This window comes from Salmo trutta, chromosome 3 (genome assembly GCF_901001165.1).
Source record: "Salmo trutta chromosome 3, fSalTru1.1, whole genome shotgun sequence".
Taxonomy (NCBI): Eukaryota; Metazoa; Chordata; class Actinopteri; order Salmoniformes; family Salmonidae; genus Salmo; species Salmo trutta.
In genome coordinates this window covers 45,091,610-45,119,497 of record NC_042959.1, presented here as the reverse complement: position 1 = coordinate 45,119,497, position 27,888 = coordinate 45,091,610, and the positions used below count along the sequence as shown (strand labels likewise).

General features: G+C 43.2%; 1 protein-coding gene across 2 annotated transcripts in view; it reads right to left on the bottom strand.

The window, feature by feature from the left end:
- Positions 1-27,888, bottom strand: part of LOC115176013 (R-spondin-2-like) — an 84,102-nt gene that overhangs the window by 12,224 nt on the left and 43,990 nt on the right. For both annotated transcript variants that reach the window (XM_029735735.1, XM_029735742.1), the window contains 2 exons: positions 17,406-17,549; positions 16,817-17,005 (listed from right to left, as the gene is read on the bottom strand). In XM_029735735.1, the coding sequence (XP_029591595.1) occupies positions 16,817-17,005; positions 17,406-17,549 (333 nt within the window). The remainder of the gene's footprint in view (positions 1-16,816; positions 17,006-17,405; positions 17,550-27,888) is intronic.

Genomic DNA, 27,888 nt, shown 5'->3' with positions numbered 1-27,888 from the left:
TTCGTGACATACAAATCATCTTGATTGAACCCATTAAATCTGTCTGTTGTTCCATGGATGTTTCCTTATATAACGTATGAGATTTCATCTTAACACGCCCCTAAACGTTCTCAACCTTATGGCAGAAAATCAAGCAATAATTAATATGGTCATCGCCGTTAAAATGAATGAGAGAAAAAAAAAATGCCTGGGATTTCCATGTTGTAATGTGACTACATGCGCCTAGAGAGGCCGTTCGGTAAAACGACTAGTTTGTCGGGCCAAAGAGTGGGAGAAATAAAAGACTCCCCCCACTAGTTCTTCCTGCTTGGAACCGACCAGATGACAATAATGTGGAGAATGGAGCCCCAGTGAGCACTAATGCACCCCCTCCTCCTCCACCCCCCTGGTCTTTGAAAGGCCTCCACATGTTTATGGCTCATGCCTGTGGTATGACGATGGATTCTCCATATAAAAGCCAGCAAGGATCATGGGGTGTTTCAAATATTGCTCTCCAAAGACAGTTGCTGACAAAATGACAGTGGCCATATTTATTTTGGTCAGGGAGCAGGGCACTTTGTGGGGAGTTAATCAGAGACTCCCTCCTCCGAAGCCTCCTTTGAGGAATGCAACCACGGCAGAGAAGGACCGGAGACTACTGGTAATGACTTTCTCCTCCAGTGGAAGATTTAACACTGCGAAAATGCTCGAGAGGCAGAAAAATAAACCCAAAGTTTGGTCAGGGAACCGTCAGTATAAATCAAGTGTTGATTGGCTGTCCAGACATGCGCTTGGATAATCAATTTCCATCCGGTTAAGAGATGCAAAGAATAATATAATAAGTGCTTATAGGAAAAGGAATGCTCTATGGCTGCAACTGGTAGGGACTGAGGATGACGGAAGCAGAACTTCTGTGTTCATTTGTGAGTGCGACCGCAGCGTTGGCTATAACTGCCATTGGCACAGGGCTGCAGAGGTCCCGGCCAATCCAATGACAGGTTGATGTCTTTCCTTCGGACCCGTGATCCTCTATCTGAGTCTCAGAAACACAGCAGTAAACGCTCTCTAACCTCTCTACCTCGCCATTCGAACATATTCCAAATCTCAAGCTCAGAGGTAAAATGAATGTCACACAACGCTTAACGACGTCCTCATTATCATCGAGAGCTACCTGTTCCTGAATATCCCTGACTCATCACGTCTTAATGAATAATCTTAATGAATAATTCCAGATACATTACATGTCACCAGCTCTGGAGAACAGCGGTGATGTCAGAGGCGGACAGAGCTGCCCTGTGTCTGCGAGGAGAGGGCGAGGTGGGAAGCATCAGGGCGCGGCACTCCTGAAGGCCCCACTTCGAAGCTACCGTGTCGGACGTGCCGAACGGGCTAATTAAATGAAGATTAGGGCATGGCTCTCGCAGTCACAACAGGATGCCGCGTGGGGCACGCATAATCACTCTGACAGGCCAGCAGCCAATTAGTGCTCTCTGTCTGCCCTGGGAAAGCACTTGCCGGCCCACTCCCGCTGGCGGGAAATACATTTATCTGGATTTTCCGTGATATTACCCGGGCCGGAGTTCGCCTGTTAATCATCGGCCCCATTCCGGATCTGCCACAGAATCATCAGGACTCAGGAATCATCATCTACAAATCATATTTTTTCTTTCCTGAGAGCATTTAAGAGGTTTGGTTGAGTGTGGTGGCAGAGGCAGAGGCAAAGCACTTGCTGTTTGGTTTGGACGAGGCCTGTCCCATGAACTTCTCTGTGGAGGAAAAGGAGCGCACTCCATAAGAGAGGAGTTAGCTCTTCAGTGAAAGTCTGTCAGCCTGTGTTCTGCGAACTGGCATGATGATGGCAGCAGGAGAGGGAGCGGGCTATGTCTGACAGGCACACAAACATCCAGAAATTAGTTGGGGGATATTGATTTTCCAAACCGACAAACACAGGCCAGAGTCAGATTTGATCAGCGGATTGCCTTTGCCAGCACCTAAATCTCTTGGCTTTCTGACCGTAAACAGGCAAATTCTGTGTGACACAGTACACATACACAGACACGCACACACGCTAGAGCTTGTAAATAAGAACTTGTAAATAAGAACTTGTATGTAAGCGTTTCACTGTATGGCTTACACCTGTTGAATTCTGTCATGGGACAAATAAACTTTGATTTGATTCGACACACACACATAAAACACACACACGTCGAGCGAATCCTAGCTTGAGCTTGTTGGTGTCACGGACGGTGTGTGTTACAGACAGGCGGCCGCGCTTCCTCCCAAACGGATTTGGGGCAGTCACGCTTCTCAGTGCATCGTTTTACAGGAGGACCAAACCGACCGCCACACATGGTACCCAGACGGAGACGGCCAGGAGGTCCACAGAGCTGTGTGTTCCCTACAGAACCACACTACAGAACCACACTGGGGTAGACAAAATCTATAAGACCCACACTTAGAGTTAGACAGAACCTGGTCCACAGGCCTGTGTGTTTATTTCACAACCACACCAGGTTTGACAGAACCTGTGGAGACACTGAGGTGGCTGCTGAGCACCGAGCTGCTGCCTATCACTCTCTGTCCGATTCCATAGCTCTTTAACAGCTGACGAAGACCTCACAGGCATTCTAGCGTTCATCTAGCCATGTTACTTTATATGGACACTGACATACCGTCCATGGGAGGGGTGCGTCACTTGAGTGGGTTGAGTCACTGACGTGGTCTTCCTGTCTGGGTTGGCGCCCCCCTTGGGTTGTGCCATGGCGGAGATTTTTGTGGGCTATACTCGGCCTTGTCTTCGGACGGTAAGTTAGTTGGTGGTTGTAGACATCCCTCTAGTGGTGTGGGGGCTGTGCTTTGGCAAAGTGGGTGGGGTTATATCCTGCCTGTTTGGCCCTGTCCGGGGGTATCATCGGATGGGGCCACAGTGTCTTCTGATCCCTCCTGTCTCAGCCTCCAGTATTTATGCTGCAGTAGTTTATGTGTCGGGGGGCTAGGGTCAGTCTGTTACATCTGGAGTATTCTCTTGTCTTATCCGGTGTCCTGTGTGAATTTAAATATGCTCTCTCTAATTCTCTCTTTCTTTTTTTCTCTCGGAGGACCTGAGCCCTAGGACCATGCCTCGGGACTACCTGGCATGATGACTCCTTGCTGTCCCCAGTCCACCTGGCCATGCTGCTGCTCCAGTTTCAACTGTTCTGCCTGCGGCTACGGAACCCTGACCTGTTCACCGGACGTGCTTGTTGCACCCTCGACAACTACTATGATTATTATTATTTGACCATGCTGGTCATTTATGAACATTTTAACATCTTGACCATGTTGTGTTATAATATCCACCCGGCACAGCCAGAAGAGGACTGGCCACCCCTCATAGCCTGGTTCCTCTCTAGGTTTCTTCCTAGGTTTTTGGCCTTTCTAGGGAGTTTTTCCTAGGGAGTTTTTCCTAGCCACCGTGCTTCTTTCACATGCATTGCTTGCTGTTTGGGGTTTTAGGCTGGGTTTCTGTACAGCACTTTGAGATTTCAGCTGATATACGAAGGGCTATATAAATACATTTGATTTGATACTGAAATACTACAAATACTGAAGTACTAATACTGTATAACAAGTTACCAATACTTTCAACTTTTTTTCATAGGCTGTGATGATTTCTCTACGGAAAGAAAATGTACAGTACACATACAGTATGAATTGCACACTTGTGAAGACACGGACACACACACACACACAAGTGGTTTTCCAACGAGAAGCATTTGCCGCCTGGCTAAGGCAAGGCAAGGCAAGTGCTCGGGCCTGTTCTGAGAAGTTTAGCTAAGTGTATGATTGATGATAGTGCGATGGAGGGCTTGGCCTCAGATGAGCTCTACAGCAGAGAAGGTTTCTCCTCTTACACACAGGGGAGATCATTATCCCCCACCACACTGGCCTACTACTGCTGCTCCTCTCTGCTTCCAGCACAGGTACCTAATCCAATGACCATAGACAATCATTATGGGGTCTCTCTTTCTCTAACAGTCTGCCTTACATTCTCCCTCTCCACCCTGTCGCCATGGTGCCTGGGAGTCTTGCTCATCTCATCTCTCTGTCTTTGTGTGGCTAGAAATAATCCACTCTGGGCTGACTAATAATTATTTTGCCTATTTACACAGAAAATGAAAACAAGAGTTACACAAATGTCGCGCTTGTCAATGACAACTAGTGACTTTGGAGCCGTCTGTGAATCTGAAAGCGGATTTGTCGAGCAGTAGAAAATTAGCCAATGAGTTTCAATGGCGTGTTTGTGTAAGACCTTACTACTCAGCCTAAATCCAAAAACCAGGCATTACAGAAAGATAAAGTAGGCGTTTTTAGAGTTTAAACATTTTAAGTTGTTTACACTACATCTAATACTATTAAAATGGAATAACTCATCACTTGGAGGTTAGGAGAAAACGGAGGGGAGGGCTGACTGTAATGAATTTAAGCAGAAAGAGGAAGTTACAGTGTAAAAGAGAGAGAGAGGTAGAGAGAGGGAGAGAGTGGGTGAAAGAGGGAGAGAGAGAGAGAGAGAGAGAGAAAGAAAGAGATGGATATGGAGAGATGTACTTGTTACATCCCTGTTTGTAAACAAGAGTCTGATGACAGGATTGATGTTTATATATTTTTATGATTGCAGTGAAATCTCCTGAGGGAGAATCCTAATGGTGCCAATACTGAGCAGCCTCAGACTCCAGAGAGAGAGAGAGAGGCCCCAAGAGCAGAATTTAGACAGCTGGAAGTGAATAATAAGAACACATACAGTTGAAGTCGGAAGTTTACATACACTTAGGTTGGCGTCATTAAAACTCGTTTTTCAACCACTCCACAAATTTCTTGTTAACAAACTATAGTTTTGGCAAGTCGGTTAGGACATCTACTTTGTGCATGACACAAGTAATTCTTCCAACAATTGTTTACAGACAGATTATTTCACTTATAATTCATTGTATCACAATTCCAGTGGGTCAGAAGTTTACATACACTAAGTTGACTGTGCCTTTAAACAGCTTGGAAAATTCCAGAAAATTATGTCATGGCTTTAGAAGTTTCTGATAGGCTAATTGACATCATTTGAGTCAATTAGAGGTGTACATGTGGATGTATTTCAAGGCCTTCAAACTCAGTGCCTCTTTGCTTGACATCATGGGAAAATCTAAAGAAATCAGCCAAGACCTCAGAAAAAAAATTGGAGACCTCCACAAGTCTGGTGCATCCTTGAGAGCAATTTCCAAACGCCTGAAGGTACCACGTTCATCTGTACAAACAATAGTACGCAAGTATAAACACCATAGGACCACGCAGCCGTCACAACGCTCTGGAAGGAGATGCGTTCTGTCTCCTAGAGATGAACGTACTTTGGTGCGAAAAGTGCAAATCAAATCCCAAAACAACAGCAAAGGACCTTGTGAAGATGCTGGAGGAAACAGGTACAAAAGTATCTATATCCACAGTAAAACGAGTCCGATATCAACATAGCCTAAAAGGCCGCTCAGCAAAGAAGAAGCCACTGCTCCAAAACCTCCATAAGAAAGCCAGACTACGGTTTGCAACTGCACATTTGGACAAAGATCGTATTTTTTGGAGAAATGTGCTCTGGTCTGATGAAACAAAAATAGAACTGTTTGGCCATAATGACAATCGTTATGTTTGGAGGAAAAAGGGGGAAGCTTGCAAGCCGAAGAACACCATCCCAACCGTGAAGCAAAGGGGGTGGCAGCATCATGTTGTGGGGGTGCTTTGCTGCAGGAGGGACTGGTGCACTTCACAAAATAGATGGCATCATGAGGGAGGAAAATTATGTGGATATATTGAAGCAACATTTCAAGACATCAGTCAGGAAGTTAAAGCTTGGTCGCTAATGGGTCTTCCAAATGGACAATGACCCCAAGCATACTTCTAAAGTTGTGGCAAAATGGCTTAAGGACAACAAAGTCAAGGTATTGGAGTGGCCATCACAAAGCCCTGACCTCAATTCTATAGAAAAAGTGTGTGCGAGCAAGGAGGCCTACAAACCTGACTCAGTTACACTAACTCTGACAGAAGGAATGGGCCAAAATTCACCCAACTTATTGTGGGAAGCTTGTGAAAGGCTACCCGAAACGTTTGACCCAAGTTAAACAATTTAAAGGTAATGCTACCAAATACTAATTGAGTGTATGTAAACTTCTGACCCACTGGGAATGTGATGAAAGAAAGAAAAGCTGAAATAAATAACTCTTTACTATTATTCTGACATTTCACAGTCCTAAAATAAAGTGGTGATCCTAACTGACCTAAGACAGGGAATGTTTACTAGGATTAAATGTCAGGAATTGTGAAAAACTGAGTTTAAATGTATTTGGCTAAGTTGTATGTAAACTTCCGACTTCAACTGTACATTGACTATTGGCGAAGTGAGGTCAAAGATCAGAGAAAGATGGAATGATATCGAGCATTGGAAAGAGACTTCACCTGTAATTTAAATAGATTTTTATTTGGATTTAATGTAATGGACATACACAACATAGTCCAAATTGGTGATGTGAAATGAAAAAAAATGACTTGTTTCAAAAACTTCAAAAAATGCTATGAAGCCCCTAAATAAGATCTGGTGCAGCCAATTACCTTCATAAGTCACATAATTAGTTAAATAAAGTCCACCTGTGTGCAATCTAAGTGTCACATGATATGTCATATGATCTCAGTATATACACCTGTTCTGAAAGGCCCCAGAGTCTGCAACACCACTAAGCAAGAGGCACCACCAAGCAAGCGACACAATGAAGACCAAGGAGCTCTCCAAACAGGTCAGGGACTAAGTTACGGAGAAGTACAGATTAGGGTTGGGTTACAAAAAAATATTTGGAACTTTGAGCATCCCACGAAGCACAATTAAATCCATTATTAAAAAATGGAAAGAATATGGCACCATAACAAACCTCTCATCACCCCCCCCCCCCCCCCCCCCCCCCCCCCCTGAGAACACCATCCCCACAGTGAAGCATGGTGGTGGCAGCATCATGCTGTGGGGATGTTTTTCATCGGCAGGTAAATACAGGGAAATTCTTGAAGGAAACCTGTTTCAGTCTTCCAGTGATTTGAGACTTGGACGGAGGTTCACCTTCCAGCAGGACAATGACCCTAAGCATACTGCTAAAGCAACACTCGAGTGGTTTAAGGGGAAACATTTAAATGTCTTGGAATGGCCTAGTCAAAGCCCAGACCTCAATCCAATTGAGAATCTGTGGTATGACTTGAAGATTGCTGTACACCAGCGGAACCCATCTAACTTGAAGGAGCTGGAGCAGTTTTGCCTTGAAGAATGGGCAAAAATCCCAGTGGCTAGATGTGCCAAGCTTATAGAGACATAACAAGAGACTTGCAGCTGTAATTGCTGCAAAAGGTGGCTCTACAAAGTATTGACTTTTGAATAGTATTGAATAGTTATGTATTGAATAGTATTGAATAGTTATGCATGCTCAAGTTCTCTGTTTTTTTGTCTTATTTCTTGTTTGTTTCACAATAAAAAATATTTTGCGTCTTCAAAATGGTAGGCATGTTGTGTAAATCAAATGATACAAACCCCCCAAAAATCTATTTTAATTCCAGGTTGTAAGGCAACAAAATAGGAAAAATGCCAAGGGGGTGAATACTTTCGCAAGCCACTGTACTTAACCCATTTAAAAGACCCCAAACAAAGCAACACCTTGAAGCTGAAATCCTTAATGGTGACACTGCCACGCCCATTTGCAATATTACAACAACAAAGAAGTTACTGCAAACAACAAATACAGTTTTTTTCCCCCTCTGAAATCATTGCATCATATGTACAGCAATTGTTTTTACCATGCTGCGCGACGTCTCTTCAGCTTGGCAACAGAAACAATAACAACGGTGGTGGGGTGAACATTGTGCCGTTTCCCCCCAATGCAGATTTAATCTTTAACTAAATACAGAATTAGTAATCATAGCCTGGCAATTGAAACATGACGCCATAAAAAAACATGGCTGGCCAGAGCGACTATGTCATCCCTGTGGGTCGGGAGAAATAGAAATTGAAGAACACTTTCTAATCTTCTGCCCCAAATACATATTGGTTAGAGATTTCTTCTTCCCCAAATGAAAAATGTTAATGTCCACATTCACAGAACAATCAAACAAAGATAAACTTATACTCTATACTTTTGGGGGAAAATATCTGATGTGTATGAGTTTGCAGCACAATATGTCACAGCTTGCCACAAGCTAAGGGAAGAAACATTACATTTGTTTGTACTAATTTCTCCATGTACTATAATAGACATTTTTGTTTCTTGAATTAGATTTTTGAACGTATTTTTTCCCCAATTCTTATTGTTGTGTATCACTTTGCTTTGGCAACATTGACCTTGTCATCATGCCATTAAAGCATATTGAATTAGAGAGAGAGAGAGAGAGAGAGAGAGAGAGAGAGAGAGAGAGAGAGAGAGAGAGAGAGAGAGAGAGAGAGAGAGAGAGAGAGAGAGAGAGAGAGAGATGTACTTGTCACATGCCTGTTTGTAAACCAGTGAATCTGATAGGATTGCTGGGAAATCTCCTGAGGGAGAATCCTAATAGCTTCAATATTGAGCAGGTTCAGACTCCAGAGACAGAGAGTAAGTGCACAGAAAGAGACGGTGATGGAGAGAGAGGGGAGAGAAAGCGGGAGACTGCGAAAGCGCACGTGAGAGAGAGAGAGAGAAGTCAGTGTGTCATTGCAGAGGCCAATGGAACAGCTATTAATAAGGCATGTTTATGGCCCTTTCAGCAGACCACCCTGGGGAGAGAGGAGAGGATGGAAGCAACAGAACAGCAGTCTGTCTACCTACCCTGAGGGAGGGAAGAGGTGAGGAGAAGAAGAGTGGCACCCAACAGCAGTGGTGGAAAAAGTACCCAGTTGTCATACTTGAGTAAAAATAAAGATACCTTAATAGAAAATGACTTAAAAGTGAAAGTCACCAAGTAAAATACTACTTGAGTAAAAGTCTAAAAGTATTTGGTTTTAAATATACTTATGTATCAAAAGTAAATGTAATTGCTAAAATATACTTAAATATCAAATATAAAAATAAAACTAATTTCAAATTCCTTATATTAAGCAAACCAGACGCCACAATTTTCTTGATTTTTAAAATGTATGGATAGCCAGGGGCACCCTGCAACACTTAGACATAATTTACAAACGAAGCATATGTGTTTAGTGAGTCTGCCAGATCAGAAGCAGGAAGGATGACTAGGGATGTTCTCTTGAGAAGTGTATGAATTGGACAATTTTCCAGTCCTGCTAAGCATTCGAAATGTAACGAGTACTTTTTGGTGTCAGGGAAAATGTATGGAGTAAAAAGTACATTACTTTCTTTAGGAATGTAGTGAAGTACAAGTATAAAGTTGTCAAAAATATAAATAATAAAGTAAAGTACAGATATCCCAAAAAACGACTTAAGTAGTACTTCAAAGTATATTTACTTTAGTATTTTACACCACTGCCCAACAGGGAGAAGCAGCCAAGCAAAAATACCAACTCTTTGGTTGTCTGGTAACTCCAGGCAGCCTGGTCTCATAGACTAGACGTAACACAGTAAACGGAAATCCAGGACACTCAAATTAGTATGATATGTTATGTGCGGTATGGTTACATGAGACACAATGTCACAGGAAGATGTTACATCTACCCCTGAGTCCAGGTTTCAGTGACGCCATGCTAGCTGAGTCAGAATATACCCACTCATATCAACGTAGATCATTTGGTAATAATTGGTTGACATTGATCAATGAGATAGATTACAACCTATATTAACCCGCTCAAAAAGACAGCCAAAAGCACATTGAATTTCCAATGTCCTATCACTATGATTTCAACCATTTAAAAGCAAAACCAAATTCCAATTAAAATTTTTGGTTTAGTTGTCATCCAAAGTTTATCACAGTGCTTTCAATCATTTTTAAAGCATGGCAAGGTTCAAATTAGAATACAATGTCAGATAGTATGTTTATTTGTACAACATATTAATGTGTAATCACTGTGCTTCATCTAATAGCACAACCAAATGACCTGGATTGCAGATTCTCCACAGATTATTACAGCGATTGTGAAGATCTCACAAACCTGCGACAACCTATTCATCCTATCTTAAACATGCGCACTTTATATAATTACATAAGAAATGTATAGCTACAGTAACCTCAAAATGTGGCCATGGATGTGTAACTACTATTGAGGTTGAATGATACATTCGTTTGTAAGATAGCCTTAACTTTAGGCTATTTACTGTAAAAGTAACATTGAATTGTGTTCGGTTGACAACGAAAAAATTATCTACGTTTAAAGGAGATGTATTTACTGCTTGGATAGTTCCACCGCAGCCTCTTGTTTCATCCTATTCTTCAACTTTTATTTTTGGTTGAGTTGGAGATGTGAATCCAACATGTCATTTGTGAATTGTTCAACAAGTTAATAGGCAATTTATTTTATTTCAAAAGTGATATTGAATTGTTTGGTTGTCAACGCAACCAAATATCAACATTTTAAGGAGAGTTATCTTCTACTTGGATAGTTCCATCTGTGCACTGACTTAGTCTGGATTTAATTCCAGTTTGTCTACAAATTAATAATTTGATTCCTTCAGTTCTATGATTCCTTCAATTCTGGCTAGTTTCCCAGTCCCTGCCGATGAAAAACATCCCCACAGCATAGTGCTGCCACCACCATGCTTCACTGTGGGGATGGTGTTCCCGGGGTGATTGGGTTTGCGCCAGACATAGCGGTTTCCTTGATGGCCAAAAAGCTACATTTTAGTCTCATCTGACCAGAGTACTTTCTTCCATATGTTTGGGGAGTCTCCCACATGCCTTTTGGTGAACACCAAACGTGTTTGCTTATTTTTTTCTTTAAGCAATGGCTTTTTTGGCCACTTTTTCATAAAGCCCAGCTCTGTGAAGTGTACGGCTTAAAGTGGTCCTTGGTGGTGCCCCTTGCTTAGTAGTGTTGCAGACTCTGGGGCCTTTAAGAACAGCTGTATATATACTGAGATCATGTGACACTTAAATAAAGTCCACCTGTGTGCAATCTAACTAATAATGTGACTTCTGATGGTAATTGGTTGCACCAGATATTATTTAGGGGCTTCATAGCAAAGGGGGTGAAAACATATACATGCACCACTTTTCAGTTTTGTTGTTTTTGTGAATTTTGTTTTTTAAACAACAATTTTTTTTTCATTTCACTTCACCAATTTGGACTATTTTGTGTATGTCCATTACATGAAATCCAAATAAAAATCAATTTAAATTACAGGTTGTAACAAACAGAATAGGAAAAACGCCAAGGGGGATAAATACTTTTGCAAGGAACTGTATTTAGACACATCTTCGCATTTCGTTGAGAAATGCTCTGTTTCTTGACGTCCTTGACATTATCTGGGCTTTGAATATCTCTGTCCATGTATATTTTCTTGAGGGATTATGTCTCACAGAAGACACTGAGGAAGAAAGATCCTTGACTCTGGGCAATGTGAGTCAGGGTTAAACTGGGGGAAATGAATCTGTAAATGACTTCCAGTGTTATTTAAGCGCATAGAAATGCAAGCCGGAGGCAATCAGATAAACATTAACATAAATAGTGTATATCTACATACATGTAAAATATATATACATATACACTACCGTTCAAAAGTTTGGGGTCACTTAGAAATGTCCTTGTTTTTGAAAGGAAAGCACATTTTTGGTCCATTAAAATAATATCAAATTGATCAGAATACAGTATAGACATTGTTAATGTGGTAAATGACTATTGTAGCTGGAAATGGCTGATTTTTTAAAATAGAATATCTACATAGGCGTACAGAGGCCCATTATCAGCTACCATCACTCCTGTCTTCCAATGGCATGTTGTGTTAGCTAATCCAAGTTTATCATTTTAAAAGGCTAATTGATCATCAGAAAACCCTTTTGCAATTATGTTAGCACAGCTGAAAACTGTTGTTCTGATTAAAGAAGCAATACAACTGGCCGTCTTTAGACTATTTGAGTATCTGGAGCATCAGCATTTGTGGGTTCGATTACAGGCTCAGAATGGCCAGAAATAAAGAACTTTCTTCTGAAACTCATTAGTCTATTCTTGTTCTGAGAAATGAAGGCTATTCCATGCGAGAATTTGCCAAGAAACTGAAGATCTCGTACAACTCCGTGTACTAGTCACAACAGTTTTTAGCTGTGCTAACATAATTGCAAAAGGGTTTTTTGATGATCAATTAGCCTTTTAAAATGATAAACTTGGATAAGCTAACACAACGTTCCATGGAACCCAGGAGTGATGGTTGCTGATAATGGGCCTCTGTATGCCTATGTAGATATTCCATAAACAATCTGCCATTTCCAGCTACAATAGTCATTTACAACATTAACAATGTCTACACTGTATTTCTGATCAATTTGATGTCATTGTAATGGACAATTTTTTTTGCTTTTCTTTCAAAAACAAGGACATTTCTAAGTGACCCCAAACTTTTGAATGGTAATATGTATATTTGCTGTGTCATTTTTATCCTTAGCAATCTAATCCAATACTTATCCAAAATACTGGTGTTCAATGAGAAGAAATTACATGCAGTCCAAATGATATTTTTTTAACCCAGCCTTTCTTTCTTTCGTGTCAATCGCGATTCTACTCTAGTTCACACTGACTTATTTTCTTGTTGGGTTGTATTGTTGTAAATGTATATTTAGAAGAAAAAACATACTTTGTGGTTATAGCCTGGGAATAATCCTATTTACGTCTTGAGACGTAATTTGTTATATTGCAGAGCAAAGCCATGGTGTATTAGATAGCATTGGAGGGCCTTACTGCCCAAAGTCCCTGGAATCTGTTGTAATTTAAGAGGTCAACTGGGAGGTATTTAATAATGAACCCGGGCGTAATGAGGCCTTTCCATGAACCTCTTGATCTTCATCCACCGGCTTGGACCACTTCCTGGTCACCTGCACACCAAAGGGAAATACAGACATTCCTCCCATTGGATTACTCTTTATTATCACTTATGGGAAGTGATTATTTTACAATGTCAGTTGGTCTGGAACTGGGACTGGGTCCATGCTGCCTGCCTGAAATGAATCTCTCTGCTGTGTGGAACCCTGAGTATTTCTTCTTCTTTGCTTTCTTGGCATTCTCTTATCCCGCTCGACTTAAATGGCTTCCATTTTACATAGTATTTATTTTAACAGCTTGACATGGACAAGTCTTTCGTTTCACAGGCTTAGTTTTGGGGGATAGGATTTTTCACTGCCACTTGGGGTTAAGCGGCTTGAGGGTCGGGGAGTTAACAGTGCCGTTTAAGTCTAAAACTCAACTTCATGGCACAAGCCACCTCTGCCATTCTTGTAACCAAAAAGAGCACACAGCGACGACAACAGACGACTTTGCCTACACAACTAAATTTAGGCCATGGACAATTCCCGTGGACATTGAATGGGATGAGGACACTAATAGATGACCGTATCAAACATAAGACAGGAGTGATAAGGAAGGTCGACGTTAGAGGCCCCCACACTTGGTTTATACAGGCAAGCAGAAAAATAGCTTTGCTTTGCATTCAACTGAGACTTTTCACAAAACTCCCCATCACTGACCTCAGACTAGATAATTGATGCCAGTAACACAGGCCCAACAATGCCAGGTTTTAATTCAAGAAGACCATAAAATACTTTGGAAAAGGTCAAGCAAGCAGTGCTAAATTAGGAGGGGGAAATTCCTAAAGAAAATCAGGACAGGGGATAGGAACACATAATCACCCCACTGGGCACACAGTATTTTAATCAATTTTGTTTCCACATTATTTCAATGTTTCCACGTCATTTTCACTGGGCACAGATGTTAATTCAACGTCTATTCCACATTGGTTCCACGCACATGGGCCACCTAGAGTCAAGAAACTTCCCAGTGGGACAGTTTCCAAGCCAGAATGCACTGCCTACCTCAATATTGCTGCAATAGGAGAGACAATCATGGTTTATTTCAAGTATATTTACTCTCTCACCACCTCACTAAACGGTACTCTGATTTAACATGCAATACCAAAAATGGAGGAAAATCCTGGAGAGAAAGGAGGATATTTTCCTGCTTTTGTTGAACAATATTCTTTTTCATAATTTTTCCTGAAGGCTTGAACCAAATCTGCCATTCTGTCACTATAACTCCTATATCTCCTTGTTTTGCCTAAGGAAGTGTATATACAGTGAGGGAAAAAAGTATTTGATCCCCTGCTGATTTTGTACATTTTCCCACTGATAAAGAAATGATCAGTCTAGAATTTTAATGGTTTGTTTATTTGAACAGTGAGAGACAGAATAACAACCAAAAAAATCCAGAAAAACGCATGTCAAAAATGTTATAAATTGATTTGCATTTTAATGAGGGAAATAAGTATTTGACCCCCTCTCAATCAGAAACATTTCTGGCTCACAGGTGTCTTTTATACAGGTAACAAGCTGAGATTATCAGCACTCCCTTTAAGAGTGTGCTCCTAATCTCAGCTCGTTACCTGTATAAAAGACACCTGTCCACAGAAGCAATCAATCAATCAGATTCCAAACTCTCCACCACAGCCAAGACAAAAGAGCTCTCCAAGGATGTCAGGGACATGATTGTAGACCTACACAAGGCTGGAATGGGCTACAAGACCAGCGCCAACCAGCTTGGTGAGAAGGTGACAGCAGTTGGAGCGATTATTCGCAAATGGAAGAAACACAAAAGAACTGTCAATCTTCCTCGGCCTGGGGCTCCATGCAAGATCTCACCTCGTGGAGTTGCAATGATCATGAGAACGGTGAGGAATCAGCCCAGAACTACACAGGAGGATCTTGTCAATGATCTCAAGGCAGCTGGGACCATAGTCACCAAGAAAACAATTGGTAACACACTACGCCGTGAAGGACTAAAATCCTGCAGCGCCCGCAAGGTCCCCCTGCTCAAGAAAGCACATATACATGCCCGTCTGAAGTTTGCCAATGAACATCTGAATGATTCAAAGGACAACTGGGTGAAAGTGTTGTGGTCAGATGAGACCAAAATGGAGCTCTTTGGCATCAACTCAACTCGCTGTGTTTGGAGGAGGAGGAATGCTGCCCCAAGAACACCATCTCCACCGTCAAACATGGAGGTGGAAACATTATGCTTTGGGGGTGTTTTTCTGCTAAGGGGACAGGACAACTTCACCGCATCAAAGGGACGATGGACGGGACCATGTACCGTCAAATCTTGGGTGAGAACCTCCTTCCCTCAGCCAGGGCATTGAAAATGGGTCGTGGATGGGTATTCCAGCATGACAATGACCCAAAACACACGGCCAAGGCAACAAAGGAGTGACTCAAGAAGACGCACATTAAGGTCCTGGAGTGGCCTAGTCAGTCTCCAGACCTTAATCCCATAGAAAATCTGTGGAGGGAGCTGAAGGTTCGAGTTGCCAAACGTCAGCCTCGAAACCTTAATGACTTGAAGAAGATCTGCAAAGAGGAGTGGGACAAGATGTGTGCAAACCTGGTGGCCAACTACAAGAAACGTCTGACCTCTGTGATTGCCAACAAGGGTTTTGCCACCAAGTACTAAGTCATGTTTTGCAGAGGGGTCAAATACTTATTTCCGTCATTAAAATACAAATCATTTTATAACATTTTTGACATGCGTTTTTCTGAATTTTTTGGTTGTTATTCTGTCTCTCACTGTTCAAATAACCCTACCATTAAAAGTATAGACTGATCATTTCTATGTCAGTGGGCAAACGTACAAAATCAGCAGGGGATCAAATACTTTTTTCCCTCACTGTATCCTAAACCAAAATCCCATTGACTGAGTTAGGGACATATTTGAGTTAGGGACAGCTTTTCTGTCATCACCTCATCAATAAGCACACTTGAACGAGGCCATCACTCTAAATGGTGTGTTTGGATCATCTGTGAAGAACTGAATACTTTCAGGATAAATATTTTCCTAGCTGTATTTACACAAAAAAAATATTTCCAGATCTGACTTCTCATTTAATGGTCGACGTACATGCTGTGCGTACCGCAAATAACTTTCAAATGGACGGGAGGAAACAGAGAGTGTGCCATTGAGGAAACCTGCAGTTCATACTTTGAAGAATTCCACTGAAGAGAGGGAGAGAGAGAGAAAAATATACCCAGAAAAACCTGGTGAGCTGGCTTGAATGGGGCGGCCATGGAAAAATACTGATATTTCATGCATGAAAATGCCACTGTGCACCTAAAAACCAAAAGGTTAAAAAAAGACAGAAAGTGGTGGGTTTGTGTTTGAGGGACACGCAGAGTTAATGTGGGCTAGAGCAGCAGACATACCTGGTGGGTCTCTGAGACCAGAAAGGGGAAATGGTTTCTCCCAAGAGGGGGTTCTGGCCCCATACCCTCGATACAAGTCTCTAAAGCACAGGTGTCAAACTCATTCCGCGGAGGGTCGAGTGTCTGCAGGTTTTCGCTCCTCCCTTGTACTCGATTGATGAATTAAGGCCACTAATTAGTAAGGAACTCCCCATACCTGGTTGTCTGGCCTTAATTGAAAGGAAAAAAAAGAAAAACCTGCAGACACTAGGCCCTCCATGAAATGAGTTTGACACCCCTGCTCTAAAGTACTATAATCCTTGAGGAGAGGCTAGATTTGCTCATGACAAACACACCACAAACCAAAAACACCATAAAGATAGAGATGGATGACACAAACACGCGCACACACACACACACACACACACACACATATACACACACAATCCATCTACCCACCCAAACAGCTGTCTGCCAATACGATGTTACGTCTTACCTCTCCTGCAGTGCCTAATGGCCATTTTGCATCTCTTGGACTCGGCGATGGTGGGGCAGGGTATCGTGTCCTTGGGCGGCTTCTTCACAATGTGCCGCATCCGCGTCTCCAGACCCCACTTGAAGCCGCAGGTTTTGTTTCTCCTGGTGCAGGACCCCCACTCGCTCCACTGGCCCACCTCGCAGCCCTCTGTGTGGGGAGAGACATGAGTTATTAAAGGGGTAACACCAGGGATACTTGATGGAGGGTCCAAATCAAGGTTTACAGGTTGTACATAGTGAAAAGACTAGGATGGCCATAACATCTTGGTGTGTGGACCTTTCCATCCTTCTACTGTTTCATTTAAAAACATATACAAGACGTTAGAAGGTTAAAGACTGTTGGGTAAAGTCAATCAGTTCTAGGAGATCCTGCCTCAATGTGATCCACATTGTGGACTTTCCACATTTCAAACACAGTATGAATTACTCCAAAAAGGCACCCTATTCCCTATATAGTGCACTACTTTGGACCAGAGCCCAGTAATGCACTACATAGGGAATAGGGAGCTATTTCAGATGCACATATGTCTTTGCTTTTTCCCTTTTACCTCCACACTCCATGGTGTCCTCCAGGGGCGCAAAGCCCTCGGGGCACTTCTCGGAGCAGTACCCTTTGTGCAGGTAAAACCCTGCCTTGCACTTCGTACAGAAGTCTTTACTGAAGCAGGACTCACAGTTATCTATCCTGCACCCTGTGGGAGGAAGAGGAGACGAGATGAGAGGCGATGCTGGGAGAGGAGGGGAAGTGAAGAGAGGAGAGGTCTCGGCAAGGCCTGGGCTAGGCAGCGTTACAGTACAGTATACACTCATACCACCTGGGGTTGATAGAAGACTAAAGGGGTTTGGGGAAGGAGATGGAGTTCTTGAAAGGATAACCACCCCCCCTCCAAAAGAAAGCCTCTGTGTTGATGTCCTGTGAATTACATAACCATATATCTCCAGGGCTGTGCTGTACTTCAGCACACTTGGTTTTCAGTGTGAGCGGGGGAAGAGTGTGAACTGTGAAATAACAACAGCAAAGTTAGTGAAACATTACCTCACTGTGACCCCTTTCAACACAGGCAGGAAAACATGTCTCCAGACTGTTGGATGTCAGGCTAGTGATAACACAGAGGTCTGGGCCTGGTTCTGATGTCCTAGCCACAAATGGGTTTGAGGGATTCTATTTTGTTTTGGTTTTAAATATATATTTTTAAGCAAGTTATTGTTACCCATGCCTCCAACTTATGTTTGATATGGTTTATTCTAAGCTTAGTGTTATCAGACATTGCATCATTGATGGGGGTAAGAATGAACTTTTTGTGATTAGGAAGCTGGCATACAGCTGTGATAGAATCCTCGGTTTTGTGTTAGTTTGGGTTGGGGAACAAAAACATTGCGAGCCCCTGCCAAACTAACTAACCAACACTGATGTCTTTGGTGAGAAACACAACGCCACACTTCTCGTCCCACGCCCCACCCTGCCGGGCTGAAACGCAGCCCTGTGCGGCGAGGGCGATGTGTCATCAAGCCTTTTACTCTGCAAATAGCACTTTCAGGCAGGGGCCCAAATTACACGAGCTGCACCGACGGGTCGACGCACTGGGCTGCTTGATTAAAAGGAAGCCCTCACCCGAGCTGTCTAATTTATGACACTCCTCAGAATCCCTAAGTGGCCTGATTGGTTGGCTAACCCCAATCTATATTAGAGGAGGCTGGTGGGAGGACCTATAGGAGGATGGGCTAATTGTAACGGCTGGAATGGAATTAATGGAACATATCAAGCATATCAAACATATAGAAACCACATGTTTGACTCTGTTCCACCAATTCCATTTCAGCCGTTACAATGAGCCCATCCTCCTATAGCTCCTCCCACCAGCCTCCACTGGCCTATAAGCTAGCCAACTAGCAGCAGTCATCTCAATCACTCGCTCTACTAGGCTTTCGCAGGTATGGTGGTGGCATCTGGTCTTCTCTGTGTCTCCCGGAGAGTCACCATGTGTTCATGTGAGTGTGTGATTGTGTGCTGAAGTAATTATCCACATGTAACAGATACAGAGTACAAGGCCCAAGAGTCTTTTATCTAGGAGCCGTTTGCGGGCCCGGAGAAGGTTCTCACAATCACGCCCCTTAATTACACCATCTCCAGCTAACCATCAGGCCTCCTCTGCTCGCTCTGCATTCCTCCGCAACGACGGAGGTCCCTCCCCTTTTCACTTTGAACCCCTAAGTATGGCCTCTACCCACTCACTCTGTCTCTCACGCTTTTCCAATCCTGACCAGTCTAAACAAACCCGCTGCAAACACACACATAAGTACACACGTACACACATATACACGTCACGTACACACACACACAATGGAAACACACAACCATATACACACACATATAATTATACACACACATACACACACACACACACACACACAAACAAACATGTCACATAACTAACCACACTCAAATCAGAGTTGGTTGGGGACACACCCATCGCGCTGTCGCCCCTGTCGCCTACCTTCTGAAAAGATGACAAGATGTTCGAATACCAGCATCCACACTGTTCTTGATTCTTTACCCAGATACAGTATCTATTGGCTCTCTGGCTGGTCATTGGCATAATGCTTGATTATCACCCTCATCAAAGTTTAATGAATGATGTTCCTGACGAGATATATATAGACCTACTGTAGGCTTATATCCAGTGAGGTTCAATGGAGAAATAAAATAAATAAAAATGTGTGTATATATATATATATATATATATATATATATACACATACATACACACACAAGTATGTATATGTATGTATGTTTGTACTGCATGTATACATAATATATTTGTCATGTGAAAGCTGTATATAAAAGCACCATGCATGTAGTATGTAAAATGTAGTATGTAACATGTAATATGTAAAATGTATGTATATGTTACAAAAAAGCTGTAAAAAGAGTTTTTACCTTAGGGACATGAATAAAATCAGCTACAACCTTAATTATATAATGGTAAAAGCACAGTGCAACCTAGGGCAATATAACGTCATTTAATATACGCTTTTATCCAAAGGAAAAGAGAGAAACTCTCTCGGAGGTGACAACCATATGTGACAACCAGCTGGGATTTGCAGAAACGGGATGTTGGGGTAGGAACAGTGTAAATTCAGTGCTACTGGAACGGATGTGCGGATGTGGTACATGGAGGCATACAACAGACACTCTCAGATTCAAGAGGTGGTCTGAGGCAGCCTGTAAGACCTCACTGCGCTCCTGGGTTGTGTTCATTAGGGCACACTGTAGGGCAATTCCACGGTAACAGAGTGATGCTGAGACTCGGCAGCGGAGTTGTACTTTAAAATGTATATCCAACAAAAAACAATGATTGCAAAGTTAAACAGACAATACAACTCTATGCACAAGGACTACTTTTAACAATTTCCACTGAACATTTTTACAAAAACACATTTACTTGAAGAACAGTGCTGATGCAAAGTTTGGTAAAAGAACGACGCCACAAACAGCACAAACCGTCATTCTGTGTGTTTAACTTTGCAATCATTGGTTTTTGTTGGATATACTGTACATTTTAAAGTGGAAAATCTCAGCATAACTATGTTACAGTGGAATTGCCCTACACTGGACAAGTACAAATAGTTTTATTCCGTTTGGTGCCAATTGAAGACGACCTAGATAGAACAAAACAAACTACACATGGAAGGCAGCCAACATTTACAATATAGACATTTCTGCCTTCTCATTATCTCATCCCTGGTCCAACATATCACACACACACTTGCTTATCTCTTGTTTGATAAACACACTGGGCCACTAGAGTTGCACAGTGCTGTAGAGATTTTGGCATGGAATGAGTGAAACAGGGGAGGTAAGGCAGAGGCCCACACAAAGGCAGGATGCGCTCGCTCTCTCCTCCCTCTTCTCTACTTTTTTAGCTCTCATCCCTCTCTCCTCTCTTTGTTCCTGCTGAAATTAGATATCGGTGGGGCTCGGAGTCAATACACGTCAGGCCCAAGACAGGGACCCAACAGCCAATAAATCAAAGGAGTAAATTGGAAAGTAGCGCTCCTCTTCACCCGTCAAACACAAGCCTTCCCAGGCCTGTCATCACCTGAGTCTTTCTTTCTTTCTTTCGCTCTGAAGAAATAAAATAAAAAATAACATCTGGCGCTACTACACTCTCAAGCACCGGCTTGTTGCGCAACCTGCTGTTATTGACAACAAACAGCAGTGGAGACGCTGGTACACCGAAACCCACATGACTAGCGAGTGCCACAACGTTAAAGTTCATCTTACAATGTAAACTCAGCAAAAAAAAAAGAAATGTCCCCTTTTCAGGTCCTTGTCTTTCAAAGATAATTTGTAAAAATCCAAATAACTTCACAGATCTTCATTGTAAAGGGTTTAAACACTGTTTCCCATGCTTGTTCAATGAATCATAAACAATAAATGAACATGCACCTGTGGAACGGTCGTTAAGACACTAACAGCTTACAGACGGTAGGCAATTAAGGTCACAGTTATGAAAACTTAGGACACTTAAAGAGGCCTTTCTACTGACTCTGAAAAACACCAAAAGAAAGATGCACAGGGTCCCTGCTCATCTGCGTGAACATGTCTTAGGCATGCTGCAAGGAGGCATGAGGACTGCAGATGTGGCCAGGGCAATAAATTGCAATGTCCGTACAGATGCAGACAGCGCTACAGGGAGACAGGACGGACAGCCGATCATCCTCACAGTGGCAGACCACGTGCAACAACACCTGCACAGGATCGGTACATCCGAACATCACACCTGCGGGACAGGTACAGGATTGCAACAACTGCCCGAGGTACACCAGGAACACACAATCCCTCCATCAGTGCTCAAACTGTCCGCAATAGGCTGAGAGAGGCTGGACTGAGGGCTTGTAGGCCTGTTGTAAGGCAGGTCCTCACCAGACATCACCGGCAACAATGTTGCCTATGGGCACAAACCCACCGTTGCTGGACCAAACAGGACTGGCGAAAAATGCTCTTCACTGATGTGTTTCGGTTTTGTCTCACCAGGGGTGATGGTCGGATTCGCGTTTATCATCGATGGAATAAGCGTTATACCGAGGCCTGTACTCTAGAGCAGGATCGATTTGGAGGTGGAGGGTCCGTCACGATCTTGGGCGGTGTGTCACAGCATCATCGGACTGAGCATGTTGTCACTGCAGGCAATCTCAACGCTGTGCGTTACAGGGAAGACATCCTCCTCCCTCATGTGGTGCCCTTCCTGCAGGCTCATCCTGACATGACCCTCCAGCATGACAAGGCCACCAGCCATACTGCTCGTTCTGGGCGTGATTTTTTGTAAGACAGGAATGTCAGTGTTCTGCCACGGCCAGCCCGTATCTCAATCCCATTGAGCACGTCTGGGACCTGTTGGATCGGAGGGTGAGGGCTAGGGCTAGGGTCATTCCCCCTAGAAATGTCCGGGAACTTGCAGGTGCCTTGGTGGAAGAGTGGGGTAACATCTCACAGCAAGAACTGGCAAATCTGGTGCAGTCCATGAGGAGGAGATGCACTGCACTACTTAATGCAGCTGGTGGCCACACCAGATGCTGTTACTTTTGATTTTGACCCCCCTTTGTTCAGGGACACATTATTCCATTTCTGTTAGTCACATGTCTGTGGAACTTGTTCAGTTTATGTCATGCAAATATTTACACATGTTAAGTTTGCCGAAAATAAACGTAGTTGACAGTGAGAGGACATTTCTTTTTTTACTGAGTTTAGATGTCAAAATCAAGCTTATAGTCACATTTATTAGCCAACACTGGTGGTAGCGATTCCTGTCCTACTCCTTATCAGATAAGGTAGAAGATACGTCATTCCTTTACAGATATACGACATATGCATATAGCTCTGACAAGGGAGAGACTCCCAAGATGAAGACCTTCCTCTTAGTCAGTGATCGAGGTCAAAGGTCCTCGGAAGAAGATGTAGGTGGGGGGAGACGCCACGACAGACAGACATCCCTCTGTCAAGATAGGGAACAGAGAGGCTATCTGAGATCAGACAGAGCCATAGTTAGCGCATATACACACACACACACACACACACACACACACACACACACACACACATATATATATATATATGGCTGTGGGGTCAGAGTTAGATGGATATGAGGGAAGTTCCCACAGGGTGCTGCATCTGCCCTGTTGCTTGTCTGCCTCTGCGGTGGCCAGGGGCCCAACGGAGAGCCCCAGACAAGGCCCCCAGGGGCGCATGGGGGCAGGTTCAGATGCATAGGGGCAGGTTATAGCCCTCTTTGGGATTAACCTCTGTGCCACCTCCAACGTCTCGTCTAGGTGCCGTTCTGGGAGACTAATAAGAAATAATGAGGTCATCAGATCTGGCAGGAATCTGATGAAAGGAAGGCTCAATGTTCTTCTTGAGGCTTAAAACACTTTATCTCCTCTTGGCCTTGTTTCTCAGTTTTTAACTCAATATCAAATAATTTCTGGGTAACAATTAAGTACCGTACTGTGATTGTTTTTAATTAAAATAGTCAAAAATAAAAATAAATAGCTTCTTAGTAGTGCAATTTCTCAAGCAAGAATGTTGTTAGGACTGTCTGGGAGTGGGGAGGGGAAAACTGAAAACTAGTTGTTATTGGCAGAGAGGTTTGGAACTCTTTCTTATTGTAATATTAGGCCAAAACGCCAACCCACCAACACAGGCAGAAATTTCAGGTTGTTGTAATGGTATGTGTGAAGGGCTGTAGGAAGTCAGGCGCATTAGAGCAGATAGTTGGTAGCAAAACGGATCCTTTTACTTGGCGACCCAAAAGCACACGGAACAAACTAACACGAAATACAAATAAGGGTTTAACATAACCCAGCGTAACCAGCCTAACGTGCGCATTCATGAACAGATAAACAATCACTCACAAACAAACATGGGGGGAACAGAGGGTTAAATAATGAACAAGTAATTGGGGAATTGAAACCAGGTGTGTAAGAAAAGGACAAAACAAATGGAAAATTAAAAGTGGATCGGCGATGGCTAGAAGGCCAGTGACGTCAACCGCCGAACGCTGCCCGAAACAAGGAGAGGGACCGACTTCGGCGGAAGTCGTGACGTTTGTCTTTTCAAACAGCTCTTAGTGCATTATTATAATTTTCACAATTTCACAGTATTTTTCCAACAACATAATGTGGAAATATACTGAAAAACACAGCAAATCTAGTTTGACTGCACAGGACCTTTAATACAAGATATTAAAAAAAATAGATGTTTCTGCTAAGATAGGAATTCAAAGCCACCGAGTATAGACAGTGGCTGAGCTGAGGGGTTAACATCTTTTAAAGGAAAGTCATGGTTGCACTTGTATGAATGTGACTGTTTCCATTTTTTTGTTTTTTTTCAGTTTGTGGTATTCATGTCAACTGCATTTGGAGTTGAATCACGGAGCTTTAAAAGCGTGATCTAATCCTGCGAATCTAGCTGGCAACGACTCTCCCCTCTCTCTCTGCTGTGGTCTGGATCGAAAATCTGCAAATTTGATCAGGGACACTCAAAGCAATTGTTAATTTCTGTGTTCTGTGTGCGATTGGGTTGACATGGGACATATGCCATCACTTGATTTATTTATATGAATATTCATGTTAAAAAAAACTCTAAATAATTTTTCAAAAGATGGAGAATATGTTGTGAACCCAGAGAGGGCCTTTTCTTGTAAGCTATAGGTTGTCAAGCCAATCATCAGTCTAATGAAAAGTCTTCCAGGATGCTAACCAGGCCTGCTGTTGAACAGGCAGGCAGCGGCAGTGTCCATGTCCATGACCAGACAGAAAGAAGCTCTGGCAGTGAAGCGGGGGAAAACAAACCCCATTTTTCCAGCCTTCCTCTCCAAGCGGGTCTGAGGGAAGCAGCTAGCCTAGTACTAGCCTAATAGCGCTTTGACCTACTCTCTTAAACCAGAAAGTTTGGCTGACATTTAACCATTGGCTTGCTAGCTGCCACCCAGCCATGTCATGTGGATTGATGGATGGCAGGAGTTCATGGCACAGGACAAGGCTGCATGTTCTCCCCTCTGACATTCTCTTTTCTTTCCACGTGGACACTGGCACTGTCTCGCTGCCAGTGTTCCTGTCAGTCAGAATGGGCCAGTGGAGAAGAGACACGACAGGCCTGTCAGTTGGTGTCCATTGTGTTGTCTCGCAGTGTGTCTAAACTGTGGTTTGTAAAAGCTGTGATTAACTGTCCCTTGGTAAGGTGCAAAGGCCAAAAGCAAATGGTATTCTTCTGGTTAAAATGAGCAATAGAAATACACATAGGAAGACAGAGATGCAGAGTAGCCCGTTTCTGCCTGTGCTGCCAACGTAGTTCATGGTATTGTGAGTTAGTTCCTTTACAGAGCTTCATACTTCGGGTACTCAATTGGCCCGGAGAACTGACGTGTGGCTACTGTCCAACTCAGAATCCACCAAACTCCCATGATGCACTTTAAAAATGAACAATGATGTAACCAATCATCCAAAACTGGCATTGAAATAAATATATAAGGGTACAAACCAGAAACAAAATGCAACAATGACATTCCGTAACCAATTTTTAGTACGAGAGAGGCAATAAAATAAAATCAGAAATTGAGTTTTAAAAATCACCTCGGACAAGGGGAGTCTCGAGTGGCATATATACTGGCACTGGATGAGCTGTGATATTTGAACCACACTTCCAGAATATTGGCCATATCTATGACCTCAGCTTGACAGGGTTTCCATCCTGGCAGGGGAATGCTCGTTGCTGGGGTTTCTGTGAGCATTACAGCATGCTGTGACTGAGGGAGCGCTGTGGCTGAGGGAGAGCTGTGTTTGTGTGTGTGTGTGTGTGTGTGTGTGTGTGTGTGTGCGTGTGTGCGTGCATGCACGAGTGCGTGTGGCTAAGGGACGGCTGTGGCTGTGTGTGTGTGTGTGTGTGTTTGTTGAAGGGGGTGCACATAGGGACAGTCTATGCCAGACTTCAAGCCTTGTCCACCAGGATACCCCCCCCCCCCCAACCAACCACCTCAGCAGTGTTTAAAACCATTAATACAGCCCCTGGGAGGAAGTTTTGCTCAGAGTATTACTCTCATGTTGTCCCTGTCAACACTTTCCCTCCCGTTAAACTCAGCACCCCCTCCTCCTTCATATTGTAAACCCATATGAAAATACATTTGATGCCTGATACAGTCTATGCCATAGCTTGGGAATTAAATAATGATATAAAAGCATGCGTTAAACCTAAAGCATGCAGATAGATGTCCCAGGCAAGTAGACAGATTACTTTGCATTAGCACTGGTGCAACTGCCACAAACTTACACATAGTTTGCTAACTTACACATCCCTTACAGTACATATGTGCACTTACCAGGACAGGGCTGTATATAAACCATATGTGAATCTCTACCTTAGAAATCTCCCTGGTGGAGGTGGAGGTTGACAGAGACAGAAGAGCAGTATTAGTCTGTTGAGCTGATAAGGGCCTTCATGACTGCAGCTGTTATGGAGTTATGGATCATATCAAACTCTTCACCATCAGTTGCTGAAAGGTGTGTGTTTGTGTATGTGTGAGAGAGAGAGAGAGCGAGAGCGAGAGAGAGAGAGATGTGTAAAACGCGGACGGAATCACGTAAGCCAGACATTAAAACGGAATTCAGCAATATTCAAACATTTATTGAACTTAGTAGGAAATTAACTACATTTATTGGACTTATAGAAAATCCATGAACAAAATGCATCAGTGATTTGTATTTTCCTGCAACTTTCTGAAACGGCACAGGAATGCCCTCGTCTGTGTGGTGTATACACAGAAGAAAAACTTTTAAAAACTGAAACCTTGAAATACTAAACGGAGAAAACGGAATTTGAGAAAAAAACTACACGGAATCAGGCATCTTCCTCCCCTCACATTTCCCAAGCTTTAACTTTCCCCCCCTCTTCTAAATTCAGCCACTGGTTGGTTCAGTTGCCTGGTTAGCTTCAGTCACCTAGTCTTACTGCACATTGGCACACAGGTTAAAGTGTGTGGCTACACTCTTTCTTCTCCTAATACCAAGCTGTCAAGTGGCGGCTGAAAGAGAGTGAGGAATTTAGCCATGGGGTTCCAGCCTCATCACGACTGGGCCTGGGAGTGAGTGTGCAAACCTCTCTCTCTCCCGTGTGGCTTTGGTTTTCCTTTACCCAGGCAGTCCACAAAACATTCTTGAATGAGATAAGATCACACAGACAAACTCTGGTGTAATAATAAGCAGCTGCTCCTTAAGTGATTTCAGAGGCTGTTTTGAAAGACCATGATAACAGAGGCGTAATGCCACGTTCCAGGCCTCTTAGAGAGCAGGGGCAGGGCACTGGCTCTGGGTCTGGGGCACTGGTGGTGGGGAGGAACCCTGGTGTCTTTGAGCTCAGAGGAGAATCCAGCTGCCTTGTCAGCCCACAAATCGTTCCCAGTGACCCGACAATTAGCTTCGTAGAGCCGACCTGATAGAACGGCCCATTATGGCCGACAGACCCAAACTGTTTAGTGGAAATTACATAAAGAGTGCAACTTAAGGAGGAAGGTCAAATGCGAAGTGGGATTACAAAGTTACGACTCAAATTGCGATCACATCAAAGTAGGCCTGACCGCCGAGATTTAATGCTACTTGACAATGGTAAGATTTTTGTTCTGGGAGCAGTTTGTTCTGAAAAGGACTCAGATTAACTTGCCACACGTTGATGCCGCACGTCGGTACCGGTTAAAATCAAACTTCACGCAGGACAGGGAGACGGTGTGGTGAGGGATGGGGAAGAATTACTATCCGCTGAAGAACAAAATGTATTTCTCCTCTGATTTTCCCTGACTTGTGAAGATAGGGTGAAATGACTGCAGGCCCTTCCTTCTCCTCTTTTATTGTGGGGAATGGAGAGATGAGCATGTGTGTGCAGGGGGAGCGGGTGTCTCAGCGAGGGGAAAATCCAATTGATACCAGCGGTTTACGACAAGCCAGGCATTTCAGTCGTCAATCGGCTCAATTTTTTCTGACTGA